This window comes from Falco naumanni, chromosome 4 (genome assembly GCF_017639655.2).
Source record: "Falco naumanni isolate bFalNau1 chromosome 4, bFalNau1.pat, whole genome shotgun sequence".
In the NCBI taxonomy this organism is placed as follows: Eukaryota; Metazoa; Chordata; class Aves; order Falconiformes; family Falconidae; genus Falco; species Falco naumanni.
In genome coordinates, this window is record NC_054057.1 from 1,843,990 (window position 1) to 1,868,271 (window position 24,282).

At 39.8% G+C, this 24,282-nt stretch overlaps 1 protein-coding gene across 1 annotated transcript in view; it reads left to right on the forward strand.

The window, feature by feature from the left end:
• CPNE4 (copine 4) overlaps window positions 1-24,282 on the forward strand; it is a 244,413-nt gene that overhangs the window by 180,565 nt on the left and 39,566 nt on the right. Inside the window, exons 8-11 of the mRNA XM_040592437.1 lie at window positions 6,021-6,119; window positions 15,290-15,376; window positions 15,980-16,039; window positions 23,736-23,869. Of these exons, the coding sequence (XP_040448371.1) occupies window positions 6,021-6,119; window positions 15,290-15,376; window positions 15,980-16,039; window positions 23,736-23,869 (380 nt within the window). The remainder of the gene's footprint in view (window positions 1-6,020; window positions 6,120-15,289; window positions 15,377-15,979; window positions 16,040-23,735; window positions 23,870-24,282) is intronic.

Genomic DNA, 24,282 nt, shown 5'->3' on the forward strand with positions numbered 1-24,282 from the left:
AAAAAAAAAAAAAAAGCAGCAGAGTGAAGAATTTAATATACAGCAGGAAAGAGCAAATCTCTATACAGGTGTTCTCCAGCATGTAACCCAGGGTCGTGGTGTGTTTAATTTAGAATTTGGCCTTGGAACATGATGACTGCAGAAACAGGATAAAATGAAGTGTTCTAGCTTTTTTACTGAAAGTTTTGTGTAGCTTTTCTCATACCCAAGTTAGGAGAATGGGTAGGTAGTGGATAAAGGCCTTCCTATAAAAAGACCTTCTTTGAAGTATTCCAAGTGGGGTACATATACTTCAGGGAGGTACAGTAGGAGGTTTACTTCGTTATCAAGTAATAATAACCCTGATGAGAGAGAGAGACTGTTCCAGAAAAAGCACTTTGATGATCAAGTAAATTTTTTTCTGAGATTTTTTTTCCACTTTCTCTGGCTTTTATGAGTATTTTTTTTTCTTTCTTTCTTTCTTTCTTTTTTTGTCACTCATCCTAGAGAGTGAACTGAAGAAGAGTTTCTGTTTGTAGCCTTTTGCCACCTCGTACCACCTGCAGCTCAAAGTGATTCTAGAATTAGAGTAGGTCACTGACAATTGGGTCAAGACTTCATTTATTTGAGAGATAGTAAGTGTCACATAAACTCTACCTAAAAATTATTGTCATGTTATTTTAGTTTAGAGTTGAACTTAGGTAAGAACTTTATAACTGACCAGGCTATAACTCATTACATTCAAGTCCATTACTTATTACATTCAAGCATTCTTCTTCTTCAAGATACCTTGATTCACAGAAATGCCAGGAAAATCCATCCAAGACAGTTTCTGTTTAGAATTTAAACCACTCTTGTTCAGTTCTGTTCCCCCAACACCTAGCTAGGCACTACAGGCAATTAATGGACAAAGACAGTTCTTTTCCTTGAAAGGTATCCCTTCCACTCCTTACTGAGTATCGGGATAGATACTGAAGTAACAACACACAGAAGAATCTTACGTTTTCAGGAGGACCGTCTAACACTATACCTCCTCAACCAGATGGCAAGGTAGTACCAGCACAAGGCATACTAACGTTTCATAATTGGACTTTGAGTATACACAGAGCTGAAGAAACTCAGCCTGGGAAGACTGGGAATTTTCTAGTTTTTGCTGGCTTTGTGCATGCTATGAACTGCAGTGTCTGGCCAGCTGGGGAAAAACTTAATTGGATTATTTTCAAGAAGTACATTTCCATGGTCTGGCTGTCAGCTGCTTCCAGATAGGATTTAGTCATGAGATTCACTGCCAGTCTTTTAGAAACTAATCTTTGGAGCATGTTTTGGGCTGGTTCATAAATTGGAAGGTTAAGTTACAAGTCTCTCCATTACCCCTGCCCAAAGGTGCTGTATATAATAGTTCTGTCATTGTGACAGTCTAATGGGGACAAATAGCTTGAAGCATTTCCCTAAAGGTGTATAGGGAAAATTATCTCAGTACTTACAGACACCGACACATAAAAGCATACTTTACAGTAGTCAATCCTTTCTCTTAGATTTCCTTGTGATTAAAGCTAGGTGAGCATGGGAAGAACTTTTTCATGACACTTGTACAAGAATTTAGCTCAGTGAAAACATAGTCTGACTTTCATATTGAGATTTGGAACACCACTTTCTTGTCTCAAGTTAGATCACATAAATTAAACTTTAAAACCTGAGTTTGGATCATATGATCTGGATCTGAGGTAGTAATTCTTTTTTTGCTGTTGAATTATCAAAGAGGAAAACTGCCTCACTCTGTGGGAGACATTGCATAGAGAAATTGGTTTCTTTATTTCTAGGCATCATCACATCACGGATTATCAGTATTGGCTGGAGCTGGAGGATGGTCCAGATAATGCTTTTGTGAAATATATATTAAAATCAAAAATTGTGCAAGTGAGTTTTTGTGATCACACAGAGGTAGGAAGATTAATCTGGCTGCCATCTTCCAAGAAGCATTAAGAAATTCAGCCAGAGGAGCCCATGCTGTTGTAGCTCCAGTGCCAGTGCAGTTTTTCTTGCATGCTGCCCAGAAGTTCCCTTTGTAGTGAGAGTGTTGTTAAAATCTACACTTGGTGAAAAAGCTGAACAGAAATAAAATCAGGGAAATTTTCCATCTGCATCAACCTGAGATACCTTTTTCTTTTTAAAATCTACCTTTCTCCCTCCTTTCTCCATTGAAAAGTTCAATTTCAGCCTGAAAGGAAATCTTTCCTTTTGAGCTATTTACAAAAAAAGCTGAAGGAATGAAGATGTGGATACCCAGAAGTGATCCTCTGATGTCCTCTTAACTGAGTCTGCTGGTTAGCTCTGTAAGGCACAGCGCCTTGCCTTGAGAGGGCCTGAAGCAGTGTTCCCTCTACCTGCACTCAGCAGGTATTTTGGGGAGGGAAGAAGCACCATGCAAGGGTGGAAGATGTTCTCCATCACTCCAGTCAGTGCTATTTCAACACCATGCAGCATTGGACAGATGTTTTTATTCCCTGCATTTGAGCCCGTAACCAATAGGTAGGAGACTGAATTCTTTCACCAGTTATCTGAACACTGATTTACCGATGTTTAAAATTAAACATATGGAAAGCCTTCTTAATGAGACTTTTAATAGAGTGTAGTATATAGTACTATATATATATATATAGAGAGAGAGAGAGAGTGTGTGTGTATATATGTAAAATAGGTATACTGTTAATCTTCTGCTTAAGCAACCTGTAAAAGTACACACCCAAAGAGCATATTAAGGTTTGCCTAAAGATAAAGAATGTTTTGTGGAGGATTTGATTTGAAAAGCACATAGGGCCTTCTTAAAAAAAAGAAAAAAAAAAAAAAAGAAACAAACCCCAAACAACTGTAAAGTATATCATAGGGGAATAATTCTTTGGTTCTCACCTCTATTCTTTACCTGATTCTGGATTATTTGTAAAGGTCTTTCCCTGCTGATTTTATCTGTCTGACTGAGTTTTTATAAAAATTCTGAGGTCTAGTATTTATATGTTTCAGAAATACTTTTCACATACAGTTCAAATGCAGAATCATTACTGTGTACAACACGTTTTTGTTGTTGAGAATAACAATATGTTTCTATGGCCAGATGTGAAACTCTGAAAAGAAAAAGAAGTTGTAATGGATGTACTTGTAGGGACCACCCTTCTCCCTTAGCTCTAATTGTGCAAATGGCATTGAGATAATACTGTAATTGTTTGTCTTTTCCATGAAGCCAATATGAAGATTAAAGTACCATCTGACTTTCTGAAAGCTAAAGTTAGAAAACATCTAGCTTGACTGAAAAAGCAGTTGGATCCCTGTTGGGTGGACGTTTTAAATGTAATTTAACTTTGCTCACCTCCAGTTAAAATTCTAACCACAAATCAGCACTCTGAGCTTTTCCTTCCTCATAAGAGCAAGCATCCAAACAGAATTTTTTCAAAGTACTTTTTCATGGAAGTCTCTGATAACCTTGGGTCTGTTCTTGTATTTATGCTCCAATAGAGTTTAAAGATAGAACCTGGAAAGTAAATCTGGTTGGAAAATTTCACAATAAGGGTTGTTGTTTTTTCTTTTTGAAATAGCCATTTTTTCAAAAACATCTTTGGAAAAGTTGCCAACATTACTAAAACTATACTTTTTGCACATTCATATCAATTTTACTATGAAATTTTGACAAATCTTTTTCCTTAACATTTTAGCATCTTAAATCTTATTTTCACAATCATTACAGAAAACAAAAAAAATTTAAATCATGCTTCATCCATGAAATCTATTTTTCATTAAATATTTAGAAAGTAATTTCAATAAAAATTGATGAATTTATATCAACAATAAATTTCTCAGGAAAAGAAAATGAAGCTCTTTCAAGCTCTATGAAACAAAAATGGTAAAATTGCAGGTGATAGGATGGAAAGGTAACAGAAGGCTCAAGAACCAGGTCTTTGCCTGACCAGGAACTCTTTCAACTGATTCATGTCAGTAGCAATAACAGGTATACTTGTACTCTTTCCCTATAGGCAGTCCTTTGTACCTCTACTGGACGTCTACTATGGGGATCAAAGAAATTTCCCTTGCTTCAAACCAAATCTCTTCCTGGGGCTAAGTGAAACAATGTTGAAAGTTCAAAAGAAAGTTAGACTAATTATTAAAAAAGAAGGAATCTAAATGATAACATCAGTGATGGTATACTGCCTGGAGGAGCTCTGGGTATGAGTTTAGTAAGATCACCACCTGTGTTGCTTCTACAAAGGCAAATAAGGTGCCTGGGCACTTAACAGCATAATAAATTCAGGTAGCTGGCTTAGATGTAGACCTACCTGTGTTTCAAGTCCGTGGACCTCACATGGACAAACATTTGTGTGGAAGATGCTATTTATTAATTTATGGCTGTGGTGAGAGGATGTTAGGTGATAAACATCCATTAAGGCTAACTTTGTGAGAGACCCCGAATGTAGTGAATGAAACTGTTTTAGACAGTCTTTCTCCTGGAACTTTGTTTGTTTTCTTGCTCTCACTCAAAGAATTCAGTCATTTTGCCCATACCTCAAGCTTTCTATAGAGTTCTTCCCTCTATCCTCAAAGTGAATTTACAAACCACTAGTTTGGTGGTGAAAAGGGATTGGCTACGGTGCTCACATACCGGCTTTGACTGGATTATTCAGGCTGGTTAGAAAGCATAGCTGGTGGACATGGAAGTCTGTTTCAATGAAATGTTTTCCTGGAAATACTTAACACTGAAGATCCACCTGAGGTCCAATAATTTCGGTTCCCCTTTGGGTGAACTCAAAGTGCCCCTTGGGACCAAGCAACCTTCAAATGGCTTGAGGACTCTCTGAGGTGCTTCTTCTTGTGTTTTCTGACCACCAGAGCTGGGTTAAAAGCACTGAGCCTCATTGAGACAAAGTGGCCTGATAAAACCCACTGTTGTTAAGCCTGGTACCCCACTATTGCAGCCCTGCCACCCCCAGTTATGTTTCATTCCTGCCTTTCTCAGTAGGGAACTCCTCAACTACTTCCACCAGTTCTGTCCTCACCTTACACCCATGCGCAGACCTAGAGGACTCTGGCCCTCAGTAGGAAGTAAAAGTTCCCCTCAAAGTCATCTCATAGCCAAATGGCAGTGCACTCCTCATGTGACAATGCAGAGGGCTTTGATGCATTACTGCTTTAAAAAAAATAGTAAGAAAAGATACTTTGTAGCAGGACATTTTCAGTAAAGGCCTCCTGAACCTGTCAATGTATGCGAGCTTTTATCTAGGGAGACCAATGAGGCTGAATTCGGGATTTTGTTCTTTAAAGTTGTGAGCCCCTTTGTTGTCTTTAGGCCGGTTTTAAAATTAATATTTAGCAAAGCATGTAGCTATTGCTATGTGCTTCAGTCTTGGCTAGCTGACTTGTATTTAGCAATATCTGTAAAATAAAATTATCACGGCTCAAACTCATTAACATATTCATGTTTATGCATGAATTTAGGAATTTTTACTGGCAGGGTTTGGCTTGAATATTCACTGTTGATCAACACTGGAAAAAAAGCCAAGATAGGGGCACCAAACACTGACATCTATAAATTCAAAGCCATTGCAAATAATTATAACTATTGGTTCACCTTCACTGCCTGTAAAAATGATAATGGTAATTTTTGCCCACAACAACTAGTCTTATGAATACTGATTTATATTTGTAAAGCACTTCAATGAGGTAAGTTACCCTTAATTCAGGACGCCATTTGACCATGAACATGCTAATACACACAATCCTGTGTTTTTACACCTAGCAAAAAGATGGAGTCAAGGAATCATTTCTTTCTAAAATACGTAAATGTGCTTTCATCAGTAGCAAGCTGCGTTGAAATTCCGCTTGTCGTTACATTTTGATCCAGACAAGGATATGATTTTATTATATCTTGTGATTTCCTTCTGGGTAAAACACTCCACGCAATGCGTATTATAATTTCTCCTGTAGTATTTTTCAATAAAACCTGTTCTCTAGCTAAAGAAAAATGTGCTCTTTTGTTCTTCTCCCCTTTGTCTACCCAGTGCATAGTTTGGGACTGGGATTCGAATGGAAAGCATGACTTCATTGGAGAATTTAGCTCGACATTCAAGGAAATGCGAGGAGCTATGGAAGGAAGACAGGTAAGTTGGAAACCACCCAAGCAGTCTCAATATGTAAGCTTTGTAGAGCAGTGTCCCTCAGACAATACTGTAATAAAGCAAGTGATATTGACTCATCGTCTCAGAAGTTAGTTGCTGTGTTGATCTCTCCTTTAAGTTTTACTGTTATCTGGACATGGTAATCTGAAAATGTAAAAAGCAGCCTTTCCCGTACTTCCATGCCTGAAATACTTAGGGTCTTTTTCTAGTTCACATTCTGCAGGCATTTCTTTCTGCTAAGATTTATATCCTTTGAGCCCAAGCACATGTTTTCTGTGAGTTGCTGTGCTGTTATGGCAAAGCAGATGCACAGTCTGGGTACTCGAAGCATTGCCCTACTGACCTAAAGGCCTCTAATGAGTGAGGGTCATTCTGTCTTTCTCTCTTTCTCATGTGCTGCATTCATTGCTGCCAGCTCTCACTTGAATCCATCATGATGAAAGTAATCGATTTCCTAAATATCTCATGAATTACAATCCTAAGGGAAAATTAAATTGTTAGTTTATTAATAATTTCACTTATGTCAGTCTGATCCCTTCAAATTGAAGTTGATGGTAATTATTGAATATGATAAATAATTTAACATATCTAATTCCAGAAATTGTCATTTCCTCTTATTACTTACTCCTGAAGGTGTTAATTTTGATAAATTCTCTGAGAGGGAGTTAAAAATGTTGACTTTCTAATCTGCTGAGAATTTGTGTTCACTGCTTCATGTGATCTCAAAACCAAACACAAATGCCTAATAAGCTTTATTTGGGCTTTATATTAAGGTTTTGTTTATAGTGTGTTAATAGAAAGCTATCGAAGAGTCAACAGATGTTTAATAAATGGCAAGCAGTTAGGCTATTCCATAGGTCGAGTAGTTTTTATGAGTCTTCTAGATATTTTCTATTCATGTTCTTAGAATTAGAACAACCTAGAGTTTAGCAAATGTTGCTTATGTGCGTAAAATACTGTTGTTATATATCAGTCATATATTAATCCATTACAAATAACTTCTGAACAGAACCTGAGTGTAAATGAAACCCAGTTTTGTTCTCTGAAATTGAGTCGGAGGATGAAAACTTAAACCAAACTCAATTTAAAAAACTGAAAATTTTGAACTAAAAATTTTAGTAAATATACCTAAAGAGGTAAAGAGATTCCAGTGTGAATAACATTAACAAGGCCAGTGATGTGACAACACTCCAATTTTGCATACAAATACCTGCAGCTGGGAAAGGGACTGTGTGAGAGTGGTAAAGGGTGTGTATTTCCAATGTAAATGCCTTCAAAAGAGCATTGCAGTCCTTCCCGAACAGACAGCTTGTTGGCCAAGACGAGATTTGCAGTCCAGAGTGCCAGGAATGGCTGTGAAGAATATATATTCTTTATTGCGATGGAGAAACAGTCCACGCTTTCATCATCAGCTAGCAAAAAGGATGATTACTCTTTCAGAGGCACAAGAAGTTAGTGCAGCCATTTGTCAATTCTTGTTCTCAGTTGACACAGCAGTATCAGAGTGCCATCCAGGAATGTTTTCATGTTGTGCAATGCTTTAAGTGTCTGAACCTTTGTCTTGCTAAGGGCCTACCATTTGGCATTCCACTGGCTGCCTTTTACCTCTAATGTTGCAATCTGCTTTTCACTACAAAAGTGCAGTTTTTTCTCCTCCACATGCCTAAGGCATAATGGCATTATTTCTTTCTTGTTGCTCTCATTCTGTTACTGTGCAGTTATTCTGTGGGCTTGCACCTGCGAAACCCAATGATGTTGTTATAGCCATTCTCATAGGACATAATTGCCACCAATGTGAGAATTCGTACTTCTCCCCCCTCTTTTGTAATCCTTGATTTGTAGTCTAGTTAGAGGAAAACAAGATTTAGTCAATAAGATAGTAGGTAATTGTCATTTAAGTGGCTAATAAATATCGCTCAAAAAATATGCATGCACATGCTAGATGGCTGTTGCACCTGATGAAAGCAGGCTTCAGTGAGCGCTAGTAGCATGATAGGTAAGTGCAAACAATTTGAGCAGATCCTAGTGAAAATGATATAGCTATTATGGAAAAAGTGTTGTAATCACATGTTGTACAGGAGAGGTTGCTTGTGTGGGAGACCATGTCACTTGTTACTTGGCTGGAGCCCAGAGAGCATTTTCCCTTTCCCTTTCTCTCTTTATCTCTCCCTCTGCCTCTCCCTCCCTCATCCTCTCTCCTTTTTCTCTATTCTCTCCCTCCCTCCCTCCCTTCCTCCTATCTCCTTTTATTGATTCACCAGGAATAACTGTTGCTTCTAAAGGCAATATATGCCATTAGCTGTGGACCCCATAAATACATCTTAGTGCATAGTTTATCTCAACATCCTTTGTGCAACATTAAGTAATGTGATAAGCATTTGTCAGTTTTTTTCCTTAGTTTTATTCTTCCCAAAGAAAAACCATGTGCAACAGAGTGTTTACTTGGAATAAAGGGGGTTTAGTAAACCTTAAGGGAATGATAAAGGAAGAGGGAGGTGTTCTGCCTTCAAGTGGATGTGTTGCTAGGTATTTCTAATAAGGAAGGCCACATCAGAGAAATGTAATTACACGTGGGTGAGGTGATAAGGAGGTTAGATGCAGTCCTTTGTTCCTAGAAGAGATTCCTTCATAACCTCAGACCGGAAAATGTTGTTTTCCATGTAGTACTTCTTTTAGTCAGAGGAATAAAACTGCCAGCTACATCCACCAGCCCATGGTATTAAGCATTCTTTCACATAGCATCACAACAGTGAGTGTTGAAGATGAGGACCAAAACTTGGAATTTCATCTCAGATGCTGTGGAAACCAGTGTAAAGAGCAGAACTCAGGTCTGACATCCCTGTTTGAGTTGCTAAGGAGATACTATGAAGGATCTTATTCTGGTTATATTTTCTTTTGTGCAGTAGGTTTCATGGCCAGCTCTAGTACATTGCTATAGATCTGTCAAAAGGTAATCAAAAGATAATCAAAACACCCAAGCGATTGTCAGCCAGGGTTTTTCACTCTCCCAGGCAACTGCACAGAACAGGAGGGATTATTTATCATTGACAGGGGATCCAGGAACTCTCCTTAAGCTCCAGCTGCAAATCTGTGCGGTGTTGAAGGCTACACCAGTGGCACAGCTCTCTCTCTCTGCTCATCAGCAATGTCTGTATTAGTTTGTATCAGCTTCGCAAGTTGTCATAAGTGCATTAAGCAGTAAGAGTGGGAGTAACACAGTTTGTGCTGGGGAGCAGGAAGAACTGTGTGTTATCTGTGAACTGCTAGTACTTATCACCATTTCATCAGTTCACCTCATCTATGGAGCATTTGACAAGGATCTTGAAGTTGCCTTTTAATTGTACATATTTTGTCCTCCAGAAAACACAGAGTATTCTGACCCATTCTTCAAGCTCCATTCTTAGCTACATGATAGAAGTATCTTGTAGCCCATCTGTCAACCACTACAGAACCACTTGAGGTGATGAGAATATGTATGTGTCACCTGCTTACTTACAGGAGGTGACTGTGCTCTTAAGACTGTTTCAATTCCATCCCTGGGCTGCGTACTGATTAACCCAAGTTTTGAGTGTCAGCCTCTGATCTGGTAGTTTTATGGTTGGCTTGCTGGCTTGCCTCCACTGTGAGATTTTTTGAGAATTTGTGTCTGAGACCAGGCATCATTTAGATAAATATTGTGAATCTAGCACTGGCAGCTTGCTGGTGGTTGTACCAGTGCTGTGTGAAGGAAGGAGAGCAGATTCCCTATCTGAAGGACTGATGACTTGTTTTTATCAGAAGTGGCATGAGTAGTTTATGAATTCCTTTTCTAAACGTGGCAGGTCTTGGTCGATATTCACAGGTCTTGAATTATGACTTCTTTAGAGTGACAGTTGCTTCTCCATGACTGAAAGGACTGAATTATGGGAATGTTTGTTGGTCTTTGGTTGGTGGTACAGATGAAATTAATTCACACTGTTTAAGAAGACTTCCTAATCATGAACAACCTCAGGATAATAGCTTGTTGTGTGTTTCTGTTCTGTAATAATTACCTTGTTGTCACAGACCATTACATTCTGAAACCTAGCCTGTTTTCATACTGACCACCAACAAAAAACAGTACAAAAACATGCTGTTGTTCAAATGCACATCTGAAGCAGGCATTTCTAAACCTTCTATTTAACATTTTCCACCATTCCAAAATTCATCATTTTACTCCTTCACCTTAGTCTTGACACAAGAAAACAAAGTAAGAACAAGTGCATCCCTCTTTGTGACAGTTGTATTTTTAGTGAAATACTGGTAAATACTTGGAGTTTATTGTATGCTTAAGATTTGTTCCAAATATATGCATAATATACATTTTTAATATGTGTGTACAGTGGCAATTTCATAAGGTGTTCTAATATTAATCTATCAAACATTTTAATACAAGACTAGAAAAGCTTGATAAAAATTTAAAGACTGTTAAAGCTTTTCATAGTTGAAAGGAGAAATCCTCTGCTAATGAGAAAAAAGTCACTTTTTTTTTTTTTTTTTAATGGAGGCAATAAAGCCAGAAGGACTGGGGGGGGGGGGCGGGGGAAGTCACAGAAACATAAACCACCTGGATCCCAATGCAGCATGGGAGTTACGTAAGAGAAAAATCTGTTCCTATATTACATAAAAATGGACATGTGTGTATACACACATGCACACATGGAAAGGGGAGGAAGAAACCCTGCTGCACTTCCAGTCTCCACTGGCATTCCCACAAGTTCCGTGTGTTATCAGGGGCTGAGGAAGGCTGCTGAGGTGAACAGGATTGCATGGGGGCCTGCGGGGATCTGGGTCAGGCTCACCTCTTTGCCCAGATGTCTGACTGTGGCCTTCGCTCAGGGCCTTTGTGTCAGGTGAATGTGCATGGACCTTTAAAAGCCTTTGGTAGTGGACCAAAGAGTTTATTGACACCAGTGGACATTTCCATACCTAGTTTTATCAGGAGACAGTCAAGTTCACCCAGGACTGCCTGCAACCTCAGCAGCTGCTGCAGGCCCCAGAGAGGGCAGCAGAGGCCTCGGAGGAGGGTGCAGCCATGTCAGGCACCTGCCATATCCATGCCATCCCATCAACCAGTGGTGCCACCTCAGGAGCGTGGGTGAGGCTGGGGCCTTGGCTCAGGAAACAAGAAATGCTTGGATTCTCATGGCATGCCCTAGGTGCAAATTTCCAGAGGAAACTTCTAATAGTGATTAAAAGCAGCTCTTCTCCCATGGTGAATGTATTTCTGGGACAGAAGGAAAAAAAAAAAAAAAAACAACAACCCATACTGTCCTCTTGCCTAAAGGGACGGCAGGAATAAACTATCCTTTCAGGCAGGAGGAGTTGCAGTTTGGCTAAAAGTGACTTGCCTTTCTTGAGGTGTCAGAAAAGGATAATGCAGGATATAACACTGCCTGCTGTCGATGGGGGTTTTTCACCTTGTCCATTAGACCGTGATGCCTATTTACAAGCTGTGCAATTTGTTGCAGTAGCTGTACATGAAGGAACAAGAGAGAAAAAAAAAGCAGGGGAGGCAAGAGAACGTGCTAATGATAACCCAAGCCTTGCAGTAGCTCTCTAGCCCTTTCCTGGCAGGACTACCCAATGTCCCAGTGTGCAAGCATGGTATCCCAGAGAAAGTGACTGCTATATATGATGATTTCTCTTGCCTTACAGTACATGAAACTCTCGACACCTTCGTTTCTTTCTCTGAATAACTTGTGCTATTGGTAGCCACATACTGTCAAAATGTTGGTTGTACAACAGTTGCCTGCATTTAGTCACCTCCGCTTCCTTTTGCTGGTGTGTGGCGTGGGTAGTCACATTGTTTGCTCTTCTCTTCTGAAGGTTTGGTAAGAGAAGGGGTAGGGATGTTTGGGAAGGCAGCACCTTTCACTGCAGAGAGTAACATCTCCCAACTGAGGGACCTGTGTCTTCTCATTACAGTAATGAGAGCATTAGGACCTTCCAAGTGTCAACATTAGTTTGCTGACTTTCTCTGAAGGATAGCTGGATGGAGTCAGCTTTACATTCAGAAATTCTCCACACAGTGGTTTAGATTTCAGGGTATAACAGAAACACCAAAGCAGTATGGTCTGGCAGTTCATTACCAACATTTGCAACAGTACTTATATTAAAGTAACAGGAGTTAGTTAAAACCAGGTTGCTTTCTGTTTCAGATTCGCTGTGTTGTTTGACAGGAAAAGAGCCTGCATATTTCAGAGGTGCCAGGCATTTGGAGGAAACGCTAAGTGACTTTCAGGATGATGAATCCAAACTTCGTAATGGTTACCATTAGTGTCAGATTGCAGGCTTTTGCCTTAGTTTCCTCTCAACTGAAAAGTTAATTTAAGAGACAAAAATGAATCAATAAAAAACAATGTCAGATACCAAATCAATACTGGGAAAGTAGGAACAGACTGAAAATTGAGGTTGGCCTCACAGTGCAAGCAAAATATTTGAAAATTGTTTCTCATTATTACTTACCTGCTTAGAGCTGTGTTCTGAACTCTGTTCACTTTAGGAGAGCTGGTGATATGACAAGGCCTGTATATGGAATTTCCTTCAAATGATGCTTGTCACATCTCCAGCTCAAACTGTGGAAATTGCCAAAGTCAGAACTGTATCTTGGTGGGTAAGTGAAGATTGAGAGTTTCATGTAAAACAGTCTTACTGGTTTTTTAAGGCTATGAATTGGGAAATATCTTCTCCCTCCTCTCCTCTCCTGTTCCCTTCCATTCTTTATACTATCACATCAACAGATTTAGCAGGTACAAAATTACTATGATTTCTTTCTGTTTTCCTACTTTCTAGGAATTTGCTAGTCTTTCTTTTGCTTTACTATCCACATCAGCCAATGACATGTTAGTGACTTACACATGGAATATTTTAATGAGCTTTAGATAGCTGCTGAGAATTGTTATCCATATATCTCAAAATGCATTACAAAAGTAGGTGAACATTCCTAGTTACATTCTACAGTTAGCACAGAGAAGCTGAGAGGCTGGCCACAGGCACAGGTTTTTCTCCCCTGAAGTAGTGTTTTATGGTGCTTTGGTCCTTATATAGTGCAAACATCTTCCAGAAAACAATTACATGAACATAAGGTTTGTCAGGCTTTAATAATCCCTTACCCAAGGAGAAGAACTATGTGCATAATGTAAGGGCTGATATAGGTCAGGCCTTGTTTAAACATGCACATTGAAAAGTGTTCATACTGGAGGATGATAAAATTAAGGAAGTGCACCTTGGGCATTCGGGGGAAAGCAATGAGGTCTCCCCAGTGTAGGTCACTGTCAAAAGAAGGAACACAAATCCTGAATAATTTTTTCTCTCTATTCAATATATAACAATTTCTTTATAATATACAGTCAGCACAATTTCTCTGTAGGAATGCTTCCAACAAGTTTGGAGAGAACTGTATGCTAAACCGTTTTGCCAGACAGCAACATATCAAGACGCGAGTGGGCAGTGCTTTTACCTTGCTGTCAGATTGCTTTCCCAAATATGAGCTTATTGCACTCTGGCATTGTGTCACGCAACGCACTTTTTTCTTGGAGAGAGAAGGGCTGTTATTTCTTAAGCCTGACTGCTTCTTGAGTAGAGGAAAAATGCATATGGAGGATTTCCCCTGAACATGTGGGCCTGTGTCTGCCTGTCTTCTCAGTTGGAAAATTCATTTCACAAGACAAATAATTGAGCTGTAGGCTAACTGGGAGAGCAAGCAGATGTGCTTCCTGCAGTTGGAATATTTTTTTGTCTTTTCCCATTCTTCACTCAGACACCTGTCTCCAATAACAGTCATGAAAATACTTCTCCCCTATGCAGAAAAGGTCTCGTATTGCTCCAAAGCCATATGTTTTGGCTTCCCTTTTTTGACATTTGAAAAAAAAACCTAAACTTGAAATACTTCAGAGACATCCAAATAATTGCTGTTAGGCAGTTGTTTGAAGCTTGATTAAATCACTGGGCTGTTCATAAGGTAAAAAACAGTTTTATGTGCTCAAACACTTTGCTCAGATTCTATATGAATGTCTTCATTACAGACAAAGTATTGTAACACTGAAGACAGATATGTTTCATTTTAAAATGTCATAATAGGGATTTTTAGATAATAGGCCATCATGGTTCCCTTTGGAGATATATTCATTATGTTACTCAGTGTCACATGTTTTCTCCCAGCACTTGAAAACACCCCCCTCAAAGAAAATAGTAATGTTCTTAATGGTATTTAATAGCACATTACATATACAACTCTGGATTTACAAATACTAGTAGATACTTGCATGTACAAACAAACGTACATTTTACTCCTGCAGTAAGAGGCACGTATAATATTTTAGACATCAGCAGTCAGGGTCTGAAAGGTTGGCCTTACCGATCTGCCTGAAACCAGAGGAGGGCGGAATGGTTGAAGTGGAAGTCAGTAAGGCTCTGGGAGATGTTATGATGGGAACAAGACAACATATTTCAGTAACAAGGTAGGACAGTTTTGCTGTAAAAATGACTATTTGTAAATAAAACCAATCAGAACATTTTCCAAAGAAAAGGTTTTAGTATCTTCTCTAGGGATAATTTTCAAATATATCAGTGATTAGTTAACTGCAGCTTCGTGCAGTTTTTACTGGTTTTCTTGGCTTTTTATTCTACTGTTGGACTTAAAGGAGAAACTGTTGCTCTCTTTCAAGAGAGAGCGAGATGATCTCTCATCAGAATTTCTCCAATCATCAGTTTAAAACTAAACACTAGTGTTACTGTGTAGACAATTTTGTAGTTAATACGATGCATCAGATTGCTTCCCCCAAGTCATTTGTATTAAGTTCCCTCTTTTTTTCTCCTCTTAAATATCTCAAAACATCCTCAATCTTGCTTATGTAACACCTGAACCTACAAGACTGGAAGATGATGACACATGATTCTGGGTATCTCTCTTAGTGCTGTGTCCACACATGTATGTTCAAAGACAAATATTTGCCCTGGAACTTTTCTATTAAGATAATTCTCTGTGTAGTTATTTGTCTTCATTTTTTCTTCTGCGTGCAGCATTATTTGGTAGGATTTAGTCAAATATGGAAATCAGACAGTGCCATTTTTGTTTATTATTCAATTTGTACATAATTTTTCCTTCAAGCAGTGACTGCTGTTTTTCACAGGTACAATGGGAATGCATTAACCCCAAGTACAAGGCAAAGAAGAAGAATTACAAGAACTCAGGCATTGTCATCCTTAACCAGTGCAAGGTAAATAAGTATTTTGCTTTCTGGCTGTTACTTTACTAAGCTCTCAGCAATATTTTTTAATGTCGTTTGGAAAGATAGACAACAAAGTGGAACTGCCAGTAGAATAGCAATGGAAACTGGTTCACTACAAAAAGTAAGGGCAAGGGCTTGAATCCCAAAAGTAAGCTAACTGTCCCCAGCTCTGCTCCTTCATTTCTCTTGCCTGATCCCTGCTGTTGTGCAATGGAGTAGGCAGCACTAAACTCTTATACCTACAGGCTTTCCAATTGGCCTTTTGTGTGTTTCCCTTCTAATCTTTCCATCATTTCTACAAAATTGCTCTTGTTCCTCCTAAATCAATAGCAAAATTTCCACTGACTTCCCACTGAGAAGTAGCAGAGCTTAATTCTACTTTTGATGTGAATTTTCCTTTCTATGGTTTTAGAATTTCGATATTTTCTCTGTTTACATTTTTGTTTCGGTCTCAAACTATATTTAATGCTTTCTTAATTTACCTTATTTTCATTTGGTTCCTCCCCTTCTTTCAATTTACTTTTTCCAGGCAGTTCTCTGATGTTTTAGGAGTACAAAGCTAAGCTGAATGTCTTACTTTCTTGTCTGCAGATCCACAAGATGCATTCTTTCTTAGATTATATCATGGGAGGCTGCCAAATACAGTTTACAGTAAGTGTCTTACTTCTCTAACTTATTTTAAAGAAAGGGAATCCCCTTAGATACTAAATCATTACTGTCACAGAGAAATTATTCTTATATGCCATTCCTTGATGAATTATTAAGGTCTTCTTGCAAAATGTATTAAGGCTAGAAAATAAAACTATGCTAATGCAGTAAGAATTTTCTTGCACATGCTAATTTACTTTTATGTTTTGCAGCAATGACAATCACATTGCAAAAAGTAAAGACAACTTCATACAGGGGTCAGAAGCTAAGCTGGTGTAGTCCCATCAATTCCATCTAAGCTACACCCTGTCCCAAAAGCTGGGGAACTGAATTAGCCCCTGTGACAGTGCTGACTGGCCGTTGGCTTTTGAGCCTCAGTTTGTTCACAAGAATTTCAAATAAATTCCCTTGCTGGGGCTGTATTACAGGGAGGGATTTCATCTCACCTACCTTTAGCTACTTAAATTTTAGATGTCCTGTTCATCAGTCCTATGGGCCAGTCTTCCTTTCCAGAATAAGTCCTTCATTAAAGCAAGTTTTTACCCATCTCATAGCACCATACAGAAAGTCACTGGCAGAAGAAAGAAAGGTAGTCCAGCCAGGGACCCCTCTCTGCTTGTCTGGAGTAAATGCTAGGGTAAATACTGATGTTTCATACCTTATCCATAGCTACCAACAGTACAATGGCACTACAGGGGAACACAGTTGTAATTTAGAGTGAATTCAGAAGCTATTCAATTCAAGGAATAGGGGATAAAATTATTTGCAGAGTTCTCCATAAACAGAAATACAATGTTTTGCATTTCCAAATAATCATTTGTAGAAACATTCAATGTTGTGTTGTTTTGATTTTTCTTTTTTTTTTTTTTTTGGTATTTTGAATCTGGCAAATAAAATTAAACTAAAATAAAATAATATATCAGTGTTTCCCACAGCACAGGAATACAGACTGTGGCTCAGTTACAGTCTGGTTTATGTGACCTCTAATTTCATGCCAGTTACAGGGGTAAAATCTAATGCTCCAAGGTAATATTCTTCTTCTGGAGATCTTTCCTTTTCCTGTTGCACCCTGCCCTGTTTCTGCTCCCAAGTATCAAGTACTTCAAAAAAAGATTTAACAATAAAAAGAAAGACTTTTTTTTGCCCCAACAGAAAGTTTCAGCAACAGCAGCAGCTATGGACAGTAGTGGATTGTCTTCTTGTGTACAAATCAGCTTTTTGAAATGTAAAACATGCACTTGGCCAGTACACCTTGTAAACTCATTGGGTAACACCCAGAACTGAGGACCCTCTTTCTGGTTTTGAAGGAAATACCTACTACAGTGGACAAAAATCTTTATAGTTGTCTTGTCTCAAGCAAAGTGTCCTGTGTGACTAGTTCTCCACCTTCCCAAAAAATCACAGAATAGTCAGGTTTGAAAGAGGCCTCTGGAGATCATCTAGTCCAACCCCCTGCTAAAGCAGGTTCACCTACAGCAGGTTGCACAGAGTCGTGTCCAGGCAGGTTTTGAATGCCTCCAGAGGAGACTCCAAAACTTTTCTGGGCAGCCTGTGCCAGGGCTCTGTTACCCTCAAGGTAAAGAAGTTTTCCCTCACATTCAGGTGGAACTTCCTGTGTTGCAGTTTGTGCCCATTGGCCCTTGTCCTGTCGCTGGGCACCACTGAAAAGAACCCAGCCCTGTCCTCTTGACACTCACCCCTAAGATATTTGTATGCATCAGTAAGATTCCCCCCTCCGTCTTCTCTTCTCCGGGCTGAAGAGGCCCAGCTCCCTCAGCCTTCCCTCACTGGGGAGATGCTCCAGTCCCCTCATCCTCTTTGTAGCCCTCCGCTGGACCCTCTCCAGTAGTTCCCTGTCTCTCTTGAACTGGGGAGCCCAGAACTGGACACAGCACCCCAGATGTGCCTCACCAGGGCAGAGCAGAGGGGGAGGATCCCCTCCCTCGACCTGCTGGCACAGTCCTCTTGATGCACCCCAGGATCCCACTGGCCTTCTTGGCCACAGGGCCTCTGCTGGCCCATGGGCAACTTGCCATCCACCAGCACTCCCAGGTCCTTCTCCGCAGAGCTGCCTTCCAGCAGGTCAGCCCGAGCCTGTCCTGGTGTGTGGGGTTGTTCCTCCTTGGTGCAGCACCCCACACTGGCCTTTGTTGAACTCCATGAGGTTCCTCCCCGCCCAGCTCTCCAGCCTGCCCAGGTCTCACTGAATGGCAGCGCGGCCTCCTGCTGGGTCAGCTGCTCCTCCCAGTTCTGTATCATCAGCAAACTTGCTGAGAGCACACTCTGTCCCTTCATCCAGGTCGCTGGTGAATCAAGTTGAACAAGACTGGACCCAGTACTGACCCCTGGGGAACACCACTAGCTACAGGCCTCCAGCTGGACTCTGTGCCATTGATCTGGCAGAGCAGTGAGCTCTGCCATTCAGCCAGTCCCCAATCCACTGTCTAACCCGCACTTCCTGAGCTTACCTATGAGGATGTTATGGGAAACAGTGTCAAAAGCCTTGCTGAGGTCAAGGTAGACAACATCTACCACTCCCTCTTCATCTATTCCAGCCAGTCATTCCATCATAGAAGGCTATCAGGTTGGGCAGACATGATTCCCCCTTGGTGAATCCATGTTGACTGTTTCTGATGACCTTCTTTTCCTCAATGTGCTTCAAGATGACCCCCAGGATGAGCTGTTCCATCACCTTTCCAGGGATGGAGGTGAGGCTGGCTGGCCTGTAGTTTCCTGGGTCCTTCTTCTTGCCCTTTTTGAAGATTGGAGTGACATTGGCTTTCCTCCTGTCTTCAGGCACCTCTCCCGTTCTCCATGACCTTTCGAAGATGATGGAGAATGGCTTGGCAATAACATCTGCCAGCTCCCTCAGCACTCGGGGGTGCATCCCATCAGGGTCCATGGATTTGTGGGTGTCAGGTTTGCTTAAGTGATCCCAACATGATCCTCCTTGCCCAAGGGAAAATCTTCCTTTCTCCAGACTTCCTTCCCTGCCTCCAGGGTCTAGGAAACCTGAGGACCAGCCTTGGCAGTGAAGACTGAAACAAAGAAGACATTCAGTAACTCTTTCTCTGTGTCCTTCATCTCCAGGGCACCCACCTCATTCAGCAGTGGGCCCATATTTTCCCTAGTCATCCTTTTTCTGCTGATGTACTGGAAGAAGCTATTCTTGTTCTTGACCTCTCTTGACAGATTTAATTCTAAACAGACCTTTGCTTTTCTTGTTGTCTCCTTACATATTCTGATCACATCCCTGTATTCTCTGTCCCTTTTTCCAGATCCTGTAAACTTCTGTCTTCTGTTTGAGGTTTGCCAGAAGCTCCGTGTTCATCCATGCAGGCCTCCTGCTCCCTTTGCTTGATTTCCTACTCATGGGGATGCACTGATCTTGAGCTGGGAGGAACTGATACTTGAATATTAGCCAGCTTCTTCTTCTGTTATCCCCACCTGCCTGCAATGCCCATTTCTCCTCCAAGTCTGAAACTCTTCCCATCCCTGGAAACCCCTTTGTCTTTCCTGACATCTCCTCCCTAAAAATATGACTGGAAGAACACAATTATCAAATGTGTTCAAGGTCATTAGCAGAAAGACAGCAATGTCATTAAGTAATATTTAAAAGCCTTTTCTAATTGAGGCAGGTGCTTAAGCACATGTAAAGACTGGTTAATATGCATTTCCCACAATTCTAGCTTAAGCACAGGAGCTCTGTAACCATTAAAGAGTGTCTAGGGATATACTTATTATTATGTTACAGCTGTGCTTTTCAAACACTTGTTGATTCATCCTACATGTTTTCCAGTGGAAGAGCAAGTCCTTACAGAGCACGCTGAAGGGTCATGGCAATTTGGCTCCATTTTATTTACTTGTCACAGACTTCCTATTAGTAGGCTGTGAACCACAAGTTGAAAATGTCTCTGTTAAAAATGGTTAGTATTGCTTCTACTATATTTTACTATTGTAATGTTTCATTTTACTGAAATGAAACAAAACCATTGATAATAGGAAACTTAGGTGAATTCATCTGCAAGGATGGACAGTGAGGACAAAAAGGAAATGAAAGATCCAATATACTGTGAACCACAGAGATCCCTGAATTACTGCTGACCTCAGTGGTAAATCCACCAGCTACAGTATTGTGTAAACTCACCACTATCCGTTTTCAACCTACATGGAGTCAGAGGAAGCTGTTGTGGATGGCTCTGTGCCTGTAGCTCTGTTCATGTATAACTTAGTGGTTCTGCTTAAAGATTGTCACAATCTGACTCTTCCTCCTGCCTCATTTGCACCAGTCCCCAGTGATGGTAGCAGAGACTGGTGGTGAGATGTGTTGCTGTTTCCAGAAACATATCAGAGGTTCTCCAGTGGACACTGAAGCAAAAGGGTGCAGGCTGCAGGGGAGATATTCAGTGTTGCCTTGCTTTCTGCACACACCACATAATCTCCTTTTCACATAGTCCTAACCTGGTTAATTCAGATCACTGAACTCAAGGAGGCCTATTCCTTCCACCTTCCCAGGTTTCCATTTCTTTTAACTCGAGTGGATCTGGAATTGTTTGAAACTCTCCTGGCACATGTATTGTTGTTGGTTTTGTCTTAATATTAATGACGTTTCTATTGAGTTCATGCTGTGTACAGGCAGTATGACACAACTGTGATTTGAAAGGGCACTTGCTGAGGGAGGGGAACTGGGATGCTAAGCATACATTTGATAACAAAAGGCTGTAGTATGATGTACCTGCTAATTTAAGGCACTAATGAAGGCTTTGGTGACATCATGCTGTGTGTTCTTGAAATACTTTGTAAATCTATTGTAGAAACATAATTTATACTTAGAAAGAATATTTCTGAAAATCAAAAGTAAATTTTCCTTCAGTGTTAACAAGCTTTCATCTATAGAGATCAATAGTGCTGATTCCAGTCTGCTATTTTTATGCACTACTTACTGCAAAACCTTGTCTCTCTTATTAGACAGTGTTCCCTGCTGCAGAAGAAATGTTCAGAAGCTGGAAGTGCAAATGGGTCTGTAGTCAGAAGACATTTTCATCAGTTTAGGAAATACAGCAGAAAGGATGTGTAACATGCATAAAAGGAACTGTAATAGAAAGATATATTGGACAGATTCTCTCTCAGGCAGGTCATGGTATTGAGTAGGCTGATTCCTTGCTGACAGATCTAGCAGATCCAAGCTATGTAGGATGCTTCCAGTGCAATGAAAATTACCCTTTTACAAGGCTGAGGGGAAAATGTATTACCAGTGTAGTTATTGCTATGTTATGTTCTTATTTAGCTGTGGGAAGATGACTGATACATTTAAAGATACACTGATAAAAATCAAATGTATGCACTGGTAAGAAAGATTCCTGATTTGCTGCCCACAATATTAGCTCTGTTGTGATATTAGCCTAACTTCTGTGATAAGTTAACTTAGTTACAAATCCTTATCCAATGTATTTGCACAAAACCTTTGTGCTACTGGGTAATGCTAAAAGAGCAGAGCTTTGTGTTGCTATTTTGGAATCATGGCAAGTAACGACGGTCACCTTCCTTAAAAGTCCTGCCCTCAGGAGTCAAACAGAGATTTCTGTCAGTCAAGCACACTGCATCCAAGTACAAATATTAATAAAGGCTTCATCGTAGGAAGTTAGGATATTTTTTGCTTATCACAGATCTCTACTACAAGGACTGTTTCAAAAAAGGAAGCTTGTTCTGAGATTTTTTTATTTTCCCAAACAGTAGCCACAGACTTTTTTGCCAAGCTCATGAAAGCCACTGCTTATTCCTACACTGTGCTCTTGGTTTTAGTTAAAAAACCCTTAGTCATGGCTAACAGCCACAAAGGAAGACTTGTCCACTTCTTTCTGATCTGTCACTTGAATCTTCTTAATCTGTCTTGAGATTATCAGTAAAAACGCTCACTTTTAACAATGTTATAGAAATGCCCTTTGTTTATCATACAGTTACATTTTTGCACTTTATATAATCAGAACAAAAACCTGAGATTAAATTAATACCAGGGGAAATACACATCTTTTTTAAAAAATATGCACACCTCAGTTAAGATTTGTTAAAAATATGTGTCCCAAAACTAATCTAATCCATACAAGCATCTGTGGATTTACCTCAGGTTTCACAAACCACTGGTGTTTCTTTCTTCCTCACTTACATACATGCATGCAAGTGAGAACATGAGAGGTTTCCCATTGATTTACTCAAGTTAAATCAAGCCATCATTTTCAGAAAAAGACCTATGTGGAAAACAGACTCATTGCTTCAGCGCATGAACAGTAAGTAGGGAAGCAGAGGTGAAAGATTACTTTTTTTGCAAGCCAAATCAAGCTCACATCTCCTGACTGAAATGTGGTGAGGTACCAGTGGTTCATAGTTGATCAAGGTGTTGAAGGCATTTCCAAGCTAACTAGAGCCCAGTGAAAAATATTTGTCTTCAAGTAGGAGTTAGAGGTGGAAAATCAGAAACACTGGGGAAAAGACACATTGGGTAAACCCAGTACGATTTTTCTCTTTTAGTTTTTAGCAACGAAAAAGTTTCAGAACTGTGTCATTTTTTTTAAGGGAGAATGAAAATGTCATGTTTCATTTTCATTTTATAGCTGCATAAAATAGTCTTCCCTGTGCCAAGCAGAGGGTTCAGCTGGGGAAGCTGCACATCTGCAGTGGCATGCTGGGACTTCAAAGTTCTTTTTGCAGCCTTCAGCTAAGCCCTTACCTGTCAACTGCGCTGTAAATCTGAACTCTGCTCATTCATCTATTGAATAGCCAAGGTATAGCAGGTTTTTTGGATGAAGCATTGTTGGACAAAATCGTAAGAAACTTTGCAAATGGCTTTGTTCCCTCAGGAGACCCTTTGGGTTTCTTGTTGCTCCTCTTAGGAATTCCTAGAAAGCAACATCACAAATTCAGAAAAGGGCTTTCTGGTCTATGACAGTCCTATCACAGGAAGATGCATGCCAGAGTATGTCTTCAGTGAGAAGTATAAAGAGCATTTTAAAAGAGAGACATTAATTTTAAGAGGATTTGTTAATATTTTCTTTTGCATTGAATGCTTCCCACAATCTTCTCTAAGCCTTTTCAACACAAAAATCTGTGCAGTGTTCAAGCTTTGTTTTTACCCTGCCGCTCACCTTTGAGCTTGCTATGACATTGGGAGGGTTAATTATTTAATGTTTAAATGCTTTGAAGATAAAAAATACCAGACAGGCAGTATCTACTACAATTACTACTGCCACGGTAAGGGCTAAATAGCTTAGAAATGTCCTTAACTGGACTTTTAATTTGTAGTTTTAGTAGGACTTCTAAATCTCAGGGCATTTTTGCTGCAAAGCTTTTATGTCCTGATCATCACCTGAGCTGGAATAGTTTAATTAAGTATGAGAACCTAAAGATAGTTTGATTCATTTGTATTAGAACATAATTTTCCACGTAGGATAATAATGCAGTTCATTTTTTTCCTAATTATGCCATTTTATTTTTATTACCTCTTATTTTATAAGCTGTCATGTACTTTTAGACATATGTATCAATACTATCCTAAATCAAATTTGATGAAGGACACTATAAAACGGCCTTTGCTGTAAGGCTGTGGTCTCTACAGAAAACTGTTTCTGGTAAAGGTTCATGGTTGATGTGGGTATACTTATGTCCAGAAATGCTCCGCAACACATTGACTTTTCTTCTTTTCCAGGTAGCTATAGACTTTACTGCATCAAATGGTGATCCTAGGAACAGCTGCTCACTGCACTATATCCACCCCTATCAACCCAATGAGTACTTGAAAGCATTGGTAGCTGTTGGGGAGATTTGCCAAGACTATGACAGGTAAATAACCACATAAGACAACAGAGTTGTCTTTAGAAAGTGTTTTCACAGTGTGAAATCAATGACTGCCTGCTGCCAGCTGCGGTAGCTCCATGTTTAGTCACTTAAGAGAAATGGCTGCATGTCAGGAAGATTAGTCTATCTTGACATACTTTTGAGAGTGACAGTGGGTTTAGATTAGCTACATGGTAATGAAAGGCCCAGTTCTTGGCTGTTTCACTGATACATGTGTTTAGTTTCATGTTTGTATTCACATGCCAAAATTGCATGGTTTAGTGGATTTTTCACATGTGTTAAACTTGAAGCCTGTTTTGCAGATGCCTATAGCATCCTTTCTGATATGCTTGGGAATCTGGTTCTGTCCCATCCTACAGGAAAGTGTTCCCAAGATGCTGTGTTCGAAATTTGTAGTT